This window comes from Quercus lobata, chromosome 10 (genome assembly GCF_001633185.2).
Source record: "Quercus lobata isolate SW786 chromosome 10, ValleyOak3.0 Primary Assembly, whole genome shotgun sequence".
Taxonomy (NCBI): domain Eukaryota; kingdom Viridiplantae; phylum Streptophyta; class Magnoliopsida; order Fagales; family Fagaceae; genus Quercus; species Quercus lobata.
The window spans coordinates 25,199,176-25,213,085 of record NC_044913.1 but is presented as its reverse complement, the minus strand read 5'-3'; the positions used below and the strand labels follow the sequence as shown (position 1 = coordinate 25,213,085).

Genomic DNA, 13,910 nt, shown 5'->3' with positions numbered 1-13,910 from the left:
AAACTTTCTTTCTCCAGATGTAGGAAGCCCTAAATGCACGGTATAGCATTCAAGATCTACAACTCATAGTATAGACTTTAGCTTATAAAGTTCAGCTTTTGTAAGGTTAGTTTGTTTATATATTTTGGTAGAGAAACATGTTCAATGTGGTACGGCTTAATAATCACATTAATAGCCAATAGTTAATACCATTTGCAAATTCAATTCATGGAGTTGCAATTTTCATTAAATCGTTCTATGGCTTGAAGCGCTTGCATTTTAACAAATTGGACATGTCTTTAAAGTCCTTTTATTTCTTTGGGGAAAAAAAAAAGAGGAGAGGATATGTTAAAACTTGGCATCATCAACTTATAAGAGAGGATATGTTCTTAGATGGTAGGAATAGGACAAAATGGTTACACGTTTGTTACGCCTGATTGCCAAAAATTGCTCATAAAGATGTATGCACATGATCTACTTCCCTTTGCTTTTAGTGAAAGATTAAATGCACGCCAATGTTGAGATCAACCACTCTAAAAAAATAGTCTGTGCAATCATAAAATATTATTATTAGTATGAATTTTATAGAGTTGCGGTGTTCAGGAATTAAATTTTAAGGTTCAGTTGCACAATATGTGTAAATTCTTCAGAAGGCTACTTTAAATAGTAAATTAATATGTCTCTTACATTTGAGTATTAGTTAAAATTATTTTCAAATGATTGTACCAATAAAGGTGAATGTGTATAAATTTTGTTTAACTATCCGTGCCTCGACTAGTAATAATAATTAAGCACGACTATCAAACTGCTAAAAAGTATAAAAACCACGTGTTCATACTCATAACTGTCACTGAAACTCTGTTACCCTACCCTACAAAACCCTCAGAGAGCAACGGCCACTCCCACCACCCACCACAGCGTCCAACACCATGACGGGAAGCCACTCACGGTCACGCGCCGCCAGTCGGAGCAAGCGCAAAAACCGTTATCCCGACGAACAACAATCGGAATCTCAATCCCACAGCACTAACAGCCACCGCACGAAGCGGCGCAGAGTAGCCTCCTCCTCGTTTGAACCAGAAACCCCAACCCTAATACCCGACCCGCCTCGCACTTTACCAGTCCATAACCGGTTCCAACACTTGCATTCTTCATCAGGATCACGTCGGAAACAAAGAGATCAAAAATCGAACGCTACAGAGGTTACTACAAATCGCAATTGGGTTTTCTCTTCCCACGATTTGCCCAACTACAAAGGTTTAAACTTTGCAGATAATGAATTTTTTTTTTGTTTGTTTTTTGTTTGTTTCACTTTTGTGAATTTAATGTACCTGAAAAGACATACTTTGGCTTAAATGATCATAAATTTGAAGTTATAGTTGCATATTTATATCTCAATCAATGGTAGTAGCATCATTGAATTTAAATTCTCAGTGGTTTATCTGCTACCAAATTAAAGTAAACAGCGTTTTTACTTGAAAGGAAATTGTTGGTAAATTTTGGGAACTAAGACTTATTTTGGTGGTAGGTTTATGTTCTATCCCGTCAATTTCGTTAAATATGAATGTAATGAGTAAAGTGAAATGACTAGTGCACACAAGCAATTGTACACAATATTGCGTGTAATAGTTTTTTAAACTGAAATCACGACTCATGATTTCAGTTTAAACATTTTGAACTGAAATTGTGACTTCAAGTTATGATTTCAGTTTAAAATTTTTTTAAAACACGCAGTGTGTAATAGACATTGCCCGTAAAGGGAAATAAAAGTCATAATTTGGAGGTGCACCAAACATGGGGTAAGGATTTTCTCCGGGAAAGGTATCTAAGGTTAATAATCAATTTGAATTACTGGATAATTTCGAATGTAGTATCTGAACAATTATGATCTTGTGACAATAAAAAGAAAAATGGGGAAGATGTTTCGTCTAGTCAGAGTTATCCTTAATTGTATTACTAATGTTATTAAATGCTTAATAAATGTCTATGTTATGTATCAGACATTGCCAATCATTTGTCCAATGTGCTGTATTCATAAGCACTCATTGACGTTTATGATCTCTTTCTGTATTTTTATCTCTTCAGGATTTTGTTGGAAAAAACTATTTTTAACCCCTTATACACTCTTGCTCACTGGTCTTGTGTGCAAGCGTATGCAGTTTGCAGCTTATAGGTTTAGATACCAGTATCTATCATTTTTTTTCTATGCCTAAAACTTTTTATTTTCCACTGCAGATACAGTTGTAGTTGTTTCATATAATATACTAGGTGTTGAAAATGCATCAAACCATCCGTATTTATATTATAAAGTCCCTCCCAAGTTCTTAGATTGGGACCGGAGGAAAATCCTCATACATGAGGAGATCAATCGTTACAATGCAAGCATTTTGTGTTTTCAGGTAAATTTACAAGTTTTTATTGGTGTTGCACAAATGTATGCTTGAAGATGCAGTTTTCTTCATGGTGATTGAAGGCTCACAATCAATTTATACGTATTCAATGAGAATTTTAATCACATTTACCCCCTTTTATCCCTGCCATTCATTGTCTGAACTATTAAAAACAATGGTTTATACTTTTATACATTTATAGGTAGGTTTCCTTAGTATGTAGAGGAAAAATATGCGAATATCTTTTTGTGTCTGGGTCTAGTCATGAGTGCAATCTCATACAGCTTCATGAGTTTTATTTTTAATCCTATTCCATAATAAATCTAAATTTAGTTTTTGATTCCCCTCTCCCCCATTGTAATAACTATCAAATTATTAATAATAAAAAAAGTGTTATACCATGCACATACATAACTTTTCATCAAAACTTTTTGTTAGGCTTTAGTTTATTGCATTACTTTACGATTTCATTTTTATCATGGTCAACTATCTGAACCATATTCTTTCTTGTTACTTATGTAGTTTAAATGTCTTTAGGAAGTTTATTCTGTTTTCTTTCAATCATCTAAACCTCATATCATATACAAGAGGTTTTATTCTCAAGGACAATTGAGATTAAGGCATGTTGCACTGGCTTTTGATTTTAATTTTCTCATTTTCTTTCAATCATCTAAAGCTCATATCATATACGAGAGGTTTTATTCTCAAGGGCACTTGAGATTAAGGCATGTTGCTCTGGCTTTTGATTTTAATTTTCTCATATCCACTTTTATGGTTGCAGGAGGTTGATCGTTTTGATGATTTAGAAGATCTTTTAAAAAAAGATGGCTTTGTAGGTATTCACAAGGTATACTAAAATATTACTACCCTCGGTGGGTTTTGAATCCACGATCTCACCCGTCATCCAGTCTTGTGGGAGGAAGAAGTGCCTTTTAAGCCAAACCTTGTTGCCAAGTTAGTGATTAGTTATTCCCAATTATTTACAGGCTCGAACCGGTGAAGCATGTGATGGGTGTGCTATATTCTGGAAAGAAAAACTGTAAGGTTTCTAAACCCTAAACTGTATGGCTTTCAAGGTTTCTTTTGTTCTTACTGCACTGTGGCTTAGGGCGATTCAATTAGTTAGTATTTTCATGCAACTCATATCTATTATTCTTGGAAGCAACTTTATTGTTTACCTCTTTCTCAATTAGACAGGCTTTGCCTTGGTTCTTTTTATATTAATATGAGTTGTATAATTTTTTCTTCAAACTTCAAATATCTAAAAAGAAATATGATGGATATAGTAAATGGTTGGTTTAGGTATTTTGATTTTTGGGTATTATGTGCATGCCCATCACTATCTTGTGATGTTGGTTTTGTAGCTATTGAGCAAATATTGTTGCAGTAAGCTTAAGTATTCTTTTTTTGTTATCATTTTCTTAATTTTGAATATCCCAATTTTAGTAAAATTATATTCTAAACAGATTTGCCGTTTTGCATCAAGAAAATATAGAGTTCAGACGTGTTGGCCTCTGTGACAATGTTGCTCAACTTTGTGTTTTAGAGGTATGCAGGGTTTGATTTATTACACATATCTCCCCCCCCCCCCCCTCTCTCTCTCTCTCTCTCTCTCTCTCACTCTCAGAGGTCTTAATTTGAAACTAACTAGATACCCATTTTCTAAAATGTAAATAAGTCAACCGTTGTTGACCTGATGGTTTGGCTTAACTGTTAAGGCCTCTCCTGTAGAATATGGTGTCAATGTTTGGAAATTCCATATGGTAGTTTCTGCTCTTGTTTATTTTTTTATTTTTTTATTTCTTTGAGTCCCATTAGTAGAGGTTATGCTAAGATTGTAAGGCTACAGGATTCACTAGGGCAACCTCTTATCATGTTTCATATAAGGCATTGAAAATTTGCAATAAAGTGGAACAAGGTAGAGGAAGCATAAATATTAATGCTCTATTGTATTTCAGGAAAACATCAAATTTCAGAATAATGTTTTCTCATGTACATTTTTGGTTTATAGAATGGGAAGTGTTATGACATTTTTATTTGTATTCCTTTGGATGAGCTTATTTTCATTTTTTTAACAGAATATTTAGCTTTTTAAAGCATTTCCTTTTTCAGGGTACAACAATACTTTGGCACAATAAACAAATTAAGGTGATGAAAATAAACTCATCCAAACATATACTTGAACAGGGAAAAAAAAAAAAAAGAAGAAGAAGAAGGAAACTAAAGGAAATAGTTACTGCATAATGTTGTAGTTACATAAGTAGGTTATAATGTCCATTCAGTGTTTTTTTTTTTTGGCCAGCATAATGTTTGGTTTTGAATGGCATTTCGCCTCAATATTCAAACATCATATTTGTGGGCTGTTTCTTTTGTGATTCTTAATTATGTCTGCCTTTGTTTTCTTCTTTGTTGGGTAACTTGGGTTGGAAATGTTTGTTGGAATATTGAGCATTATCTCATTTCTTTTTCTTTTTTTGTTTTCTGTTTTTATTCCCCAGTACATGCCTTTTTGTGCACCCCTCCCCCCGCTTGTATTATTTTTATACCCAACATCGTTGTATATATTTTACTAGACTTGCTTTGTTGTTGTGGAGAATCCACTTATGCTTCATATTGGTCATGGTCCCCCCCTCTTATTTATTTTAATGTTCTCTTTTATGCTATACAGATGATCCAAAACCAATCAGAGTCCAAATCATCTACCCAAACATCCATGTAAGTTTTATTTTGTTATGTTTTTCTGTGTGTTTATATGAATGTTAGAAACATCTCACTTAGCTGAAATAGATGAGCATTGTGAAATTTGATGTCTTATTTTATTAGGATCAAACTGATTATAGATGGCCTTATGCATATGTCTTTTTGCACTAATCTGTTATTCTTCCCTTTTTTGTAAGAAGTCTTCTACGTGCTCAATTATCATATCCAGAAAATACATTACTCTACATATTCTTTAGAAAAACATGTGGCCAGTTTAGTCACTGACTTATTTGCACCACTATAGGTCTTCATCTACCCAAAGTCGAAGATTACTGGTTGGAAATATACATGTACTCTTCAACCCAAATCGTGGAGACATCAAGCTAGGCCAGGTATTCAGCGTTTTATTCTCTGCAAAAGTGGTAAATTTGTTCAGAATTGTGTCAGTTGATATCTTTTGGGATTCTCAAAATTAAATTAAAAGTCCCCAACTGCCCTCTCCCTTCTATATATGTGTTGTGCGTTGAATTAGATGTGCTTCTGTTACCCACTTACCACCCCCTCCCCCCCACCCCCCCCCTTTTTTTTCTCTTTTTCCCTCTTGTTGTTGGGAAGGGTAATAACTTCAGATTAATATATGAACTCATGGATTTGGTGCCATACTATTCTGCTGCATCAACCTATGGGAAAAGAGTGTTTTTTCCCCCAATCAAATGTCTGTGCTTTTGTTTTCTTATTATTTTGACTGAGGTAATTTCTTAAGCATGTAACCTACAATGGTGTAGGTCCGACTGCTTCTTGAAAAAGCTTACGCACTATCACAAGAATGGGGTAAAATCCCAGTTATAATTGGTGGGGATCTAAATAGCAAACCTCAGGTTTGATGTTGCAATGAAATCAGTTATCAAATAGTTTCAGATTAGGCATACTATGCAATATTAAAATTTCATTGTCACATATCTAAGTTTTGTTTTCATCCTGGTCAGAGTGCAATGTATCAGTTTCTGGCTTCATCGAAGGTGAGCAGTCCTTGTAGTATGTCAAGCCTTGTAGTATGTTTTTTTTTAGCATATTATTGGGACTCCAATAGCCCTATGTACCTCTGAGTTCTGTCCTTTTAATAATAATAATAACAATTAATATGCAATATATAAGTGGTTGCTGACATTTTTGCAGTTAGACATCCAACAACTTGACCGTAGAGAAATTTCTGGGCAGCTTGAATGTCCATCTCAATGCAGAGGCTACAGGCCTTATTATGAGAATGCAACTAGGTATTTTGAAATTCCTTGCAAATTCTTGTTCATGCATTCTTCATCACAACTCTGATATGACATGCATGTAAAATAATTCAATTTTAAGTTCTCTTGCAACTTAACAGCATATATTGTGAACTAAATTTAGCATATTGGGCACTAAATTAGTAAAAAAGTTCCTTTCTTGAAATTTTAAATGAGGTGCTTTTACTTGATCATGAAGAAAGTAATTTATGAAACAATGGCATGACACAAGATTATCATGTGGTTCCATTTCCTGTTAATTGATTGCATTATGGTGGTAAATATTGATCAATATGTTGTCGATAGTGTTGTTTATCATTACTATCACTATTGCTGTTAATTGATTGGTTTATATGTCAGATCAAATGTTTGGATGTCTATCCCAAGGCCATTATTGTATACATGGAGTGATGAAGAATTGAGGCTTGCAACGGGAAGTGGAGGAGTTACCCATGTTCAGCACCAATTAAAACTTCTTAGCGCATATCTTGGGGTTCCTGTAAGATGCTTAAACCTTTTAATACTATTGTATTTTCTTCTATACCTCAGATTTCCAACTTCTATAGGAATGTTGCAATTAACTTGTTCAAATGAAGTAAATTACCATGCACTTGGTGAATTTTGAGGTTGATATTTAACACAGGAAATCTTCCAAATATTTGATGTGGGATTTTTAATTTTTAATTTTTTACATCTTCCTTTCCAGCTAATTTTCTGGATTTCTTTCAATTTTCTGCAGGGAAGCAGTAGAACAAGAGACATTCATGGGGAACCCTTGGCAACATCATACCACTCTAAGTTTATGGGAACAGTTGATTATATTTGGTAGTTAAATTTTGTTGTAAAAATTACAATAGTCTGTTTGCCTTCAAAATATTTTAGTTACTGATATGTTTGATTGACACAGGCATACAGAAGAACTTGTTCCTGTGAGAGTTCTTGAGACCTTACCCATTGATACTTTAAGAAGAAGTGGAGGACTCCCAAGTGAGGTACCTTTCATCTTTGTATCTATCAGATCGTATGCATATTATTTAGTTATATTGTATAAGGTGCTTCTTGCCATAACATGTGAATTGTTTGAAATTATCTGTACTTCATGATACATGGTCAACAGTGCTGCATGTCTTAAAATATGTTATTTGTATGCATACATCCCACTTAGTTTCTATCATGAATATAAGATGGGGCAAAGGTTCTAATTATAAGCTAAGTTTAATGGACATTTTTTAAGTAGGGTCATGTTTGCATCTGTTACAATTCTCTCCAGGACATATGGAAGTTTCTATCGCAGGCTTGGAGTACTCTGTATAGCTTTTTAATAGATAATTTATGCTGGTTAAAATGCATTCTTTGCATGGGGAACAGTGGATAGAGGGTTTTATTATTTTCATATTCCTAGGCCTTCTTGTCCCCTTTAAATGAAGATGAAGTGTAACCAAAAGAAGTTTTCCATTGGAAGGGTGAAAGACGGATATCATAAATGATTCCAGTAGCTGTGTCTGTGTTCTGGACTAAAGAAGTTGCAATTTTGGTGTCTGTGTTCTGGACTAAAGATGTTAAAAACCCATGTCTCAGTTCATTACTAAAAATAAAATAAAATGTGTTTCATGTTTGACTCCATGCAACAGAGTTGTAAAAGAGACTTTAAAAAAGAGTGACTGACAACAGTCACTAGAATCTGTGGTTAATTTTGGGCATTTTTCCTTCTGATTCTTGAATTAGTTTCAGTGAGAAGGTCAAGGTTGTCTTATTTGGAGATGTGATGAGAGAAATTTATGTATGCAAGATTTTGCAAGCCCTAGCTCAAATGGCACTTCCCTTGTAAATATGGTGTGGAGAGTGAGATCATGGATTTAAGATTCATCCATTGGATGTGTAATGTACTAATCAGGGGAAAAAAGGGAAAATGACTTTCTTTTATGAGTGGGAGGAAAAATAGTTCAAGGCACAATGGTGTAGAGTGTAAAATTGGCTGCCAGTAGAGCTGAATGGCCTGAGACACTCATCTCGCTAGCTTCATGTAATTGGAGACTAGGCCTTTGGTTGAGTTTTAGCCTTTGCTTTTGTATATTTTTTCATTTTTTCCATTGTATGAAACTTCTTTTCCAAAAATATAAAATGGAAATATTTTGAATTGCTGAATAATACATAAATTGCATGTTATAGCCTTCACAGAGGGGTATATAATGCTATGTAGTCTTTGTGTTGCTCTTTGTCGTAGCTCAAAATTAACTGTGGCAACTTCTTGTTTTTATCCACTTTTTCACCCCCACCACCATCCCTACTGGTCCCCTCCTCTTTATCAAAAAAAGATTGTGCTAATAGTCGGATGGTGTGGTGAATAATTCAGTAACCGTCAATTAAGACCTTTAAATTTCTCTGAGAAATCAACTCATGGCAATGGCAAGGTTAATGGACTTGCACATAGAGATGACATTCTGGCCCATCGTGTTGAAGATGGGGGACAGGTTTTAGTCTCGCCGCTCTGGGATAATTTGTATAATTAAAAACAAATCCCTTCCTCTGACACACTCAGAGGTTAGCCTTTTTAAATTTAAAAAAAGAAAAAAAAAAAAATTTCCGTATATAGTTGTCAATGTTCTAAGCAGACTATATGTTGACCCGTGCTCTCCATGTTTGATTGTCTCTGGATTCATGAGGTTTTGATGTTACTTTGGCAGAAATGGGGCAGCGATCATCTTGCTCTTGTATGTGAACTGGCTTTTGCAGATGATGTCAAAGGGACGTGAATACTTCTGCTTCTAAATCAATCTATACGGGGATTGTACATACTGGAGAGCTTTGTTCTTTGGTAGGTGGTATGTAATTATTATTTATTAGGCATTGTTTATTTGGTCTTGCAAAGGTAGTCTTAGCTTGTTTTACTTGAGAGCATTCTTATCAAATATTGTAAAATTTTTAGTATTTAGCATATAGAAAACTAACTTTATAACATTTAACACATCACTTTACAATACAATCTACATCAAAACCTCTATTTTTTTTTTTTTACCACTTCATTTAAATATTGTTTCTTTGTTATTTTTTATTCTCTCTCTATCTCTCTCTCTCTCTCTCTCAACCTAACTATTCTTAGCACCACCGGCCACCACACTACCAACAGTCATCACAAAACCCACCACCCATACCACAACCACCACAAACCTACCACCCATGCCACAATTAAAAAAAAAAAAAAAAAAAAAAAAAAAAAAAAAAAAGCCTCCACCATAGCCGCCACCAGCCAGATCCACCTGCAACCACAAACCACAGCAGAAAAAAGAAAAAAAGAAACCTCCATCATTGCTGCCACCAACTAGATCCCCAACCATCGAACCATCCGACCCACTATCCTTTAAAAATACCGCACTGTGACCCACGACCCATGACCATTGGACCGTTAGACCCATGACCCATGCCCATCAAAAAACATTCGTCGACCATCGGACCATCGACGCCACCAACCACGACTGTTGGACCATCAGACCACGACTCACAACCAAAATCAAAACCCACAGTCATCGGATCCACGACCCTGACCATCAGACCACAAACCACGATGGCCCATATTCACCGGACCACAACCATTGGCGGATCACAATTGCCAAACCACGAGAGAGAGAAGAGAGGAGGGAAGGGTGAAGCGAGAGAGGAAAGAGAGACAGAAATGAGAAAGAGACGTTGGCTGAATAAAAAACAATTTTTTCTTACAATCTAGCTACATAACAGCTCATTGTAGCTTAATGCTAAAATTTTTAGGATTTAGCATATTTGATGTAGGTGTGTTTTTATCATTTGAGGTGCTAAAAATACTATAAAATAACATTTAACATTTTTAGCACTTTTGATAAGAATACTATGAGGTACTTGGTATTTATGAGTATCCCAATCGTTCTGAATGGTATGCATTTTAAAATCAATGTTAACAATAAAATCTTACATTCTTTCATAGTAGAATATCCCAATATAGTCTTCACACCTTCTGTAGAAGTATTTATAAGCATGCCTTATAGGATTACACTCAACAAACCCGAATCATATATGTTTATGTGTTCGAATTTGTTGGATCAAGTTTGTCTATAGTTGAGAACCTTTTACAAATTTTCATATGAATGGTACTAGAACCTTAGAATAATTATCTGACCAGTTTAATCTTGACGTGATTCAATGGTGCTAAAATGAGATGTTCTTTGGCTTTGAGCTTGCCTTGTGAGTCACCGATTTTGGTTTTGCTGACTTTGTTGAAACATTCATTTGTCTGTGGGAGCAGCTGATAATCTTGCACCTAACAACTTCAATTAATGGGCAGTGGTCAATAAAATTGTTTCAGTCCCAACCACTTTGATGAAGAAAGACTGGCGGAGATAGACTTTTCACGTCACACTTCGAGAAAAGTTGGAATAGGGAACAATAAATTAACATGTCATTTAATTGGGAACAATGGGGTTAGGAGGATAAAGACTCGCAGAAAACATGAATTAATCAACAAGGGAAGATTAAAAGCTTATGAAAAAGTCATGTCTCCCTATTCAAGTTGAAGAGTAAAGGGCAGAGATTATATTAAGCAAATTCTAAGGACATAACAAAATGTTACAATATTTTTACTATATCCTTATTTTTAGTTGCGATGGATTTCACTCTAATTTTTACAAGAGATATTACGTCCACAACATTTTTATAATATTTTCACAACAAAGCACAATTAGTTAATTGTTATTGGTTCAAATTTGTACTAAATATTAATATTACTTTTTTGCCATAACAATAACAACCTGTCACTTAGGATTTGTTGTAAAAATATTGTGAAAATGTTGTGGATATATCATTTCTCAATTTTTATTATTTTACTCTCTCCATCCCAATTTGTTTGTCCTGTTTGAAAAGTCAAACTTTTTAAGGGAACATCATTTATTGCCTTGTCTACCTTATAAAAATGTATAAGTTTACAAAACTACTCTTAAATAAATATATCAATTTTTTTAAAAAATAGTTATTTTTAATAAGGCAATTAAAGAGGTGCCCCAATTAGATTGATTTTTTTTAAATATTTGTTAGTTTTCTTTTCAAATAGTTTTGAAAATAAAGTAGGGGTATAATAGAAACATTAGTGAATTAATGATTTTTATTTTTAGATATAGGATAATATTTTGGGACATTCCAAAATGAAATAGAGGACAAACAGAGGGAGTATTTTATTTTAACTATAATAGACTGACATTTTGGCTGTTGTGAAAATGCCGGTAGAATGTTATTATTAATGAGAATAAATTTTATTTATAGACTTATACAAGTTAGATTTATTAATCTTGTATTGTAAAAATCATATATAATTGACTATTTATATTATTAATAAATTCTAAATAATATCATATTATTTATGAACTTTTTGACAAAATTAGATAATCCAAATTCAAAGTTTATGTAGTATATTTTATATATGTATTACATAATAGAACATACAAACATATGTTATTATGTATTCAAATCGAACTCAATACTTACAAGCTTGTTCATGAATGCTATAATTGCTAAATTCCATGATTTAACTGGGCAGCTCTAAGTACTCTATGGTTATGGCTTTCATTTTCAGTAGGGACTTGAGAGAGAGAGGGCCATTATTTGTTATGGCGGCATTAAAGGCAGTCACTCACGGGTTTGTTTTATCTTTCATGATTAGTTGAGACTTTGTCACTTGAGAGAGATGCTTAGCCATAACATTCATTTGAAAATAATCATATTACTTTAATTTGTGGTAGATACATAACTAAACTTGACTCCTCGATTGCGGTGATAAAAAGTGGTTTTGCTTAAGATATGATTATATGAAAAGTAATTTTAACTAACCACTCAATGTTCAAAGTGTCCATTTTCTTACAAAGCAAGTGAACCTAAAATTCTTGGTCAACACATCATCATTTTGCCTTTTCCTCATAAATTAGAAAACAACTTTTCTAAATGATAGATTGGGACTTCTCTTCTATTTTTAGTGTATTCCGTGGTGAAATGGTAACCGTAAAACATTATTGAATTTAAAAATTCATTTCTATGCTTTAGCTGAAACTGGTCATCCTAGATGAAATCAGGACGGAGGATTTGAGAAATTGAGAGAGTATCAGAAAAAAATTCACAATTTAATATTGAAAATTATACAAAAATTGAAGAAGACAAAAAAAAAAAAAAAAAAAAAAAAAAAAAAAAAAAATCTCTTTTACATATTGACAAAATATATAAAAACAATAATATTCCTTAATACTTTCAATTTAATCATCTATTAAGGTGCATTAAATTTTGTAACAACATCCCTTACTCTAAAGTCTAAAGTCAGATGTTACTTCTAACTTATTCTAAGAAAAATAAATAAAAAAGAAAGATGCTACTCTAAATTTTCTTATCTATATATATATATATATATATATATAAAATCGAAGCTTTTGAAACTCCTACAATTTTCCACGTCAGCACGACATTAAAAAATAAAAATAAAACATAAAACAATAAAACCAAAACCAAAAAAAAAAAACGTCATAAACCCATTCCCTACCCGACTCTGATTTTCACGCTTTCCCTTTCACGAAAACTCTACCATTACCTTCTTCCCAGCTCCTCCTCAATCACACCCATGGCAAGCCAATCAGACCCACGGCAATTCAACACCTAACCCATCTAGCCTACCTTTCCCGATCCTCTGCCTCTCCCTTTCCACGGCAAGACCCAACAGACACCTTCAACAAGGGTTACCAGAGATACACATATATATTTACAATTGAGAAAGGCTTAAGACAATTTGGTTTTCCTTTGAAGGAAACAAAGAAAAAAAAAGTGGGTATGATAAAGAAAGGATCTAGGAAGATTATCTTTTTGAGATTTGGCTTAGAATCCACAAAAAACAGAGATACTCAATCAACGACAAGCGGCTAATAACTGGTTGTGAGTAGTAGGGGTGTGCAAAACTTCATCGGAACCGACCCAACTGACCGCCGCCGACGACACCGTCCCGACTGTTGCGCCGACCGAATGAGCCGAGGCCGGCATTCGGACTTCGTCCTCCATTCTGATGCCGGTGCGGTGAAATCACCGGATTGACAAATCCGAAACCGAGCTCTGTGGTTCTGTTTTTTTTTTTTTAATGAAGCTGATAAACGACATCGTATGTATGGGTGTTATTAAAAAAAAAAAAAAGAAGCAAAACGGTGCGTTTTATGCTAGGTTTTCAGATTCTCAGGGGTATATAAGTTCGTATGTTTCTCTCAGTATCTTTTAACTCTATCTCTCGCTCTCGCCTCTCTACTCAAGTCTCGCCTGACGCAGAACACCGGTAAGCCGTAAGCTTCTTCGTGTTTTCAGTTTTGTAGTTTCTCTTTGTGTTTTACTGTTTTTTTCATTTTCATTTGTTTGGGAAAGCTGAAAGCAAGAATGATTTTATTGCCATTGCTGTGTGACTGTGTGACTGTGTCTCTCAAAGCAAAGCTTGTGTGAGTGTGACTGTGTCTGTATTGTGTCTTTCTATTTTGTGGGGGGTCCAAGTTGGACTAATGTGAGCTGCTTACACTTCGATATA

At 34.2% G+C, this 13,910-nt stretch overlaps 1 protein-coding gene across 4 annotated transcripts; it reads left to right on the top strand.

The window, feature by feature from the left end:
- The first annotated feature begins 804 nt into the window (after window positions 1-804).
- Window positions 805-9,344, top strand: LOC115965939 (carbon catabolite repressor protein 4 homolog 5). Of its 4 annotated transcripts, none has more exons than XM_031085256.1 (14): window positions 805-1,236; window positions 2,215-2,378; window positions 3,151-3,216; window positions 3,356-3,408; window positions 3,836-3,917; window positions 5,038-5,084; window positions 5,374-5,461; window positions 5,855-5,947; window positions 6,056-6,088; window positions 6,246-6,343; window positions 6,710-6,848; window positions 7,089-7,174; window positions 7,257-7,341; window positions 9,034-9,344. In XM_031085256.1, the coding sequence occupies exons 1-14, from the start codon at window positions 909-911 to the stop codon at window positions 9,100-9,102; spliced, it is 1,431 nt and encodes a 476-aa protein (XP_030941116.1). In that variant the 5' UTR covers window positions 805-908; the 3' UTR covers window positions 9,103-9,344. The 4 variants fall into 4 exon arrangements, with proteins under 4 accessions (XP_030941116.1, XP_030941117.1, XP_030941118.1 ...); XM_031085257.1 differs by lacking the exon at window positions 9,034-9,344 and adding an exon at window positions 7,752-8,805 and having other exon boundaries at window positions 817-1,236; XM_031085258.1 differs by lacking the exon at window positions 5,855-5,947 and having other exon boundaries at window positions 817-1,236.
- The last annotated feature ends 4,566 nt before the right edge of the window (window positions 9,345-13,910 follow it).

Excerpts from the sequence above, each read along its gene's own strand:
- LOC115965939 (XM_031085256.1), top strand. The coding sequence starts at position 909 with ATGACGGGAAGCCACTCACGGTCACGCGCCGCCAGTCGGAGCAAGCGC. Across the intron at positions 6,849-7,088 it reads GCGCATATCTTGGGGTTCCT|GGAAGCAGTAGAACAAGAGA; the intron begins GTAAGATGCTTA and ends AATTTTCTGCAG. Across the intron at positions 7,175-7,256 it reads GGAACAGTTGATTATATTTG|GCATACAGAAGAACTTGTTC; the intron begins GTAGTTAAATTT and ends TGATTGACACAG.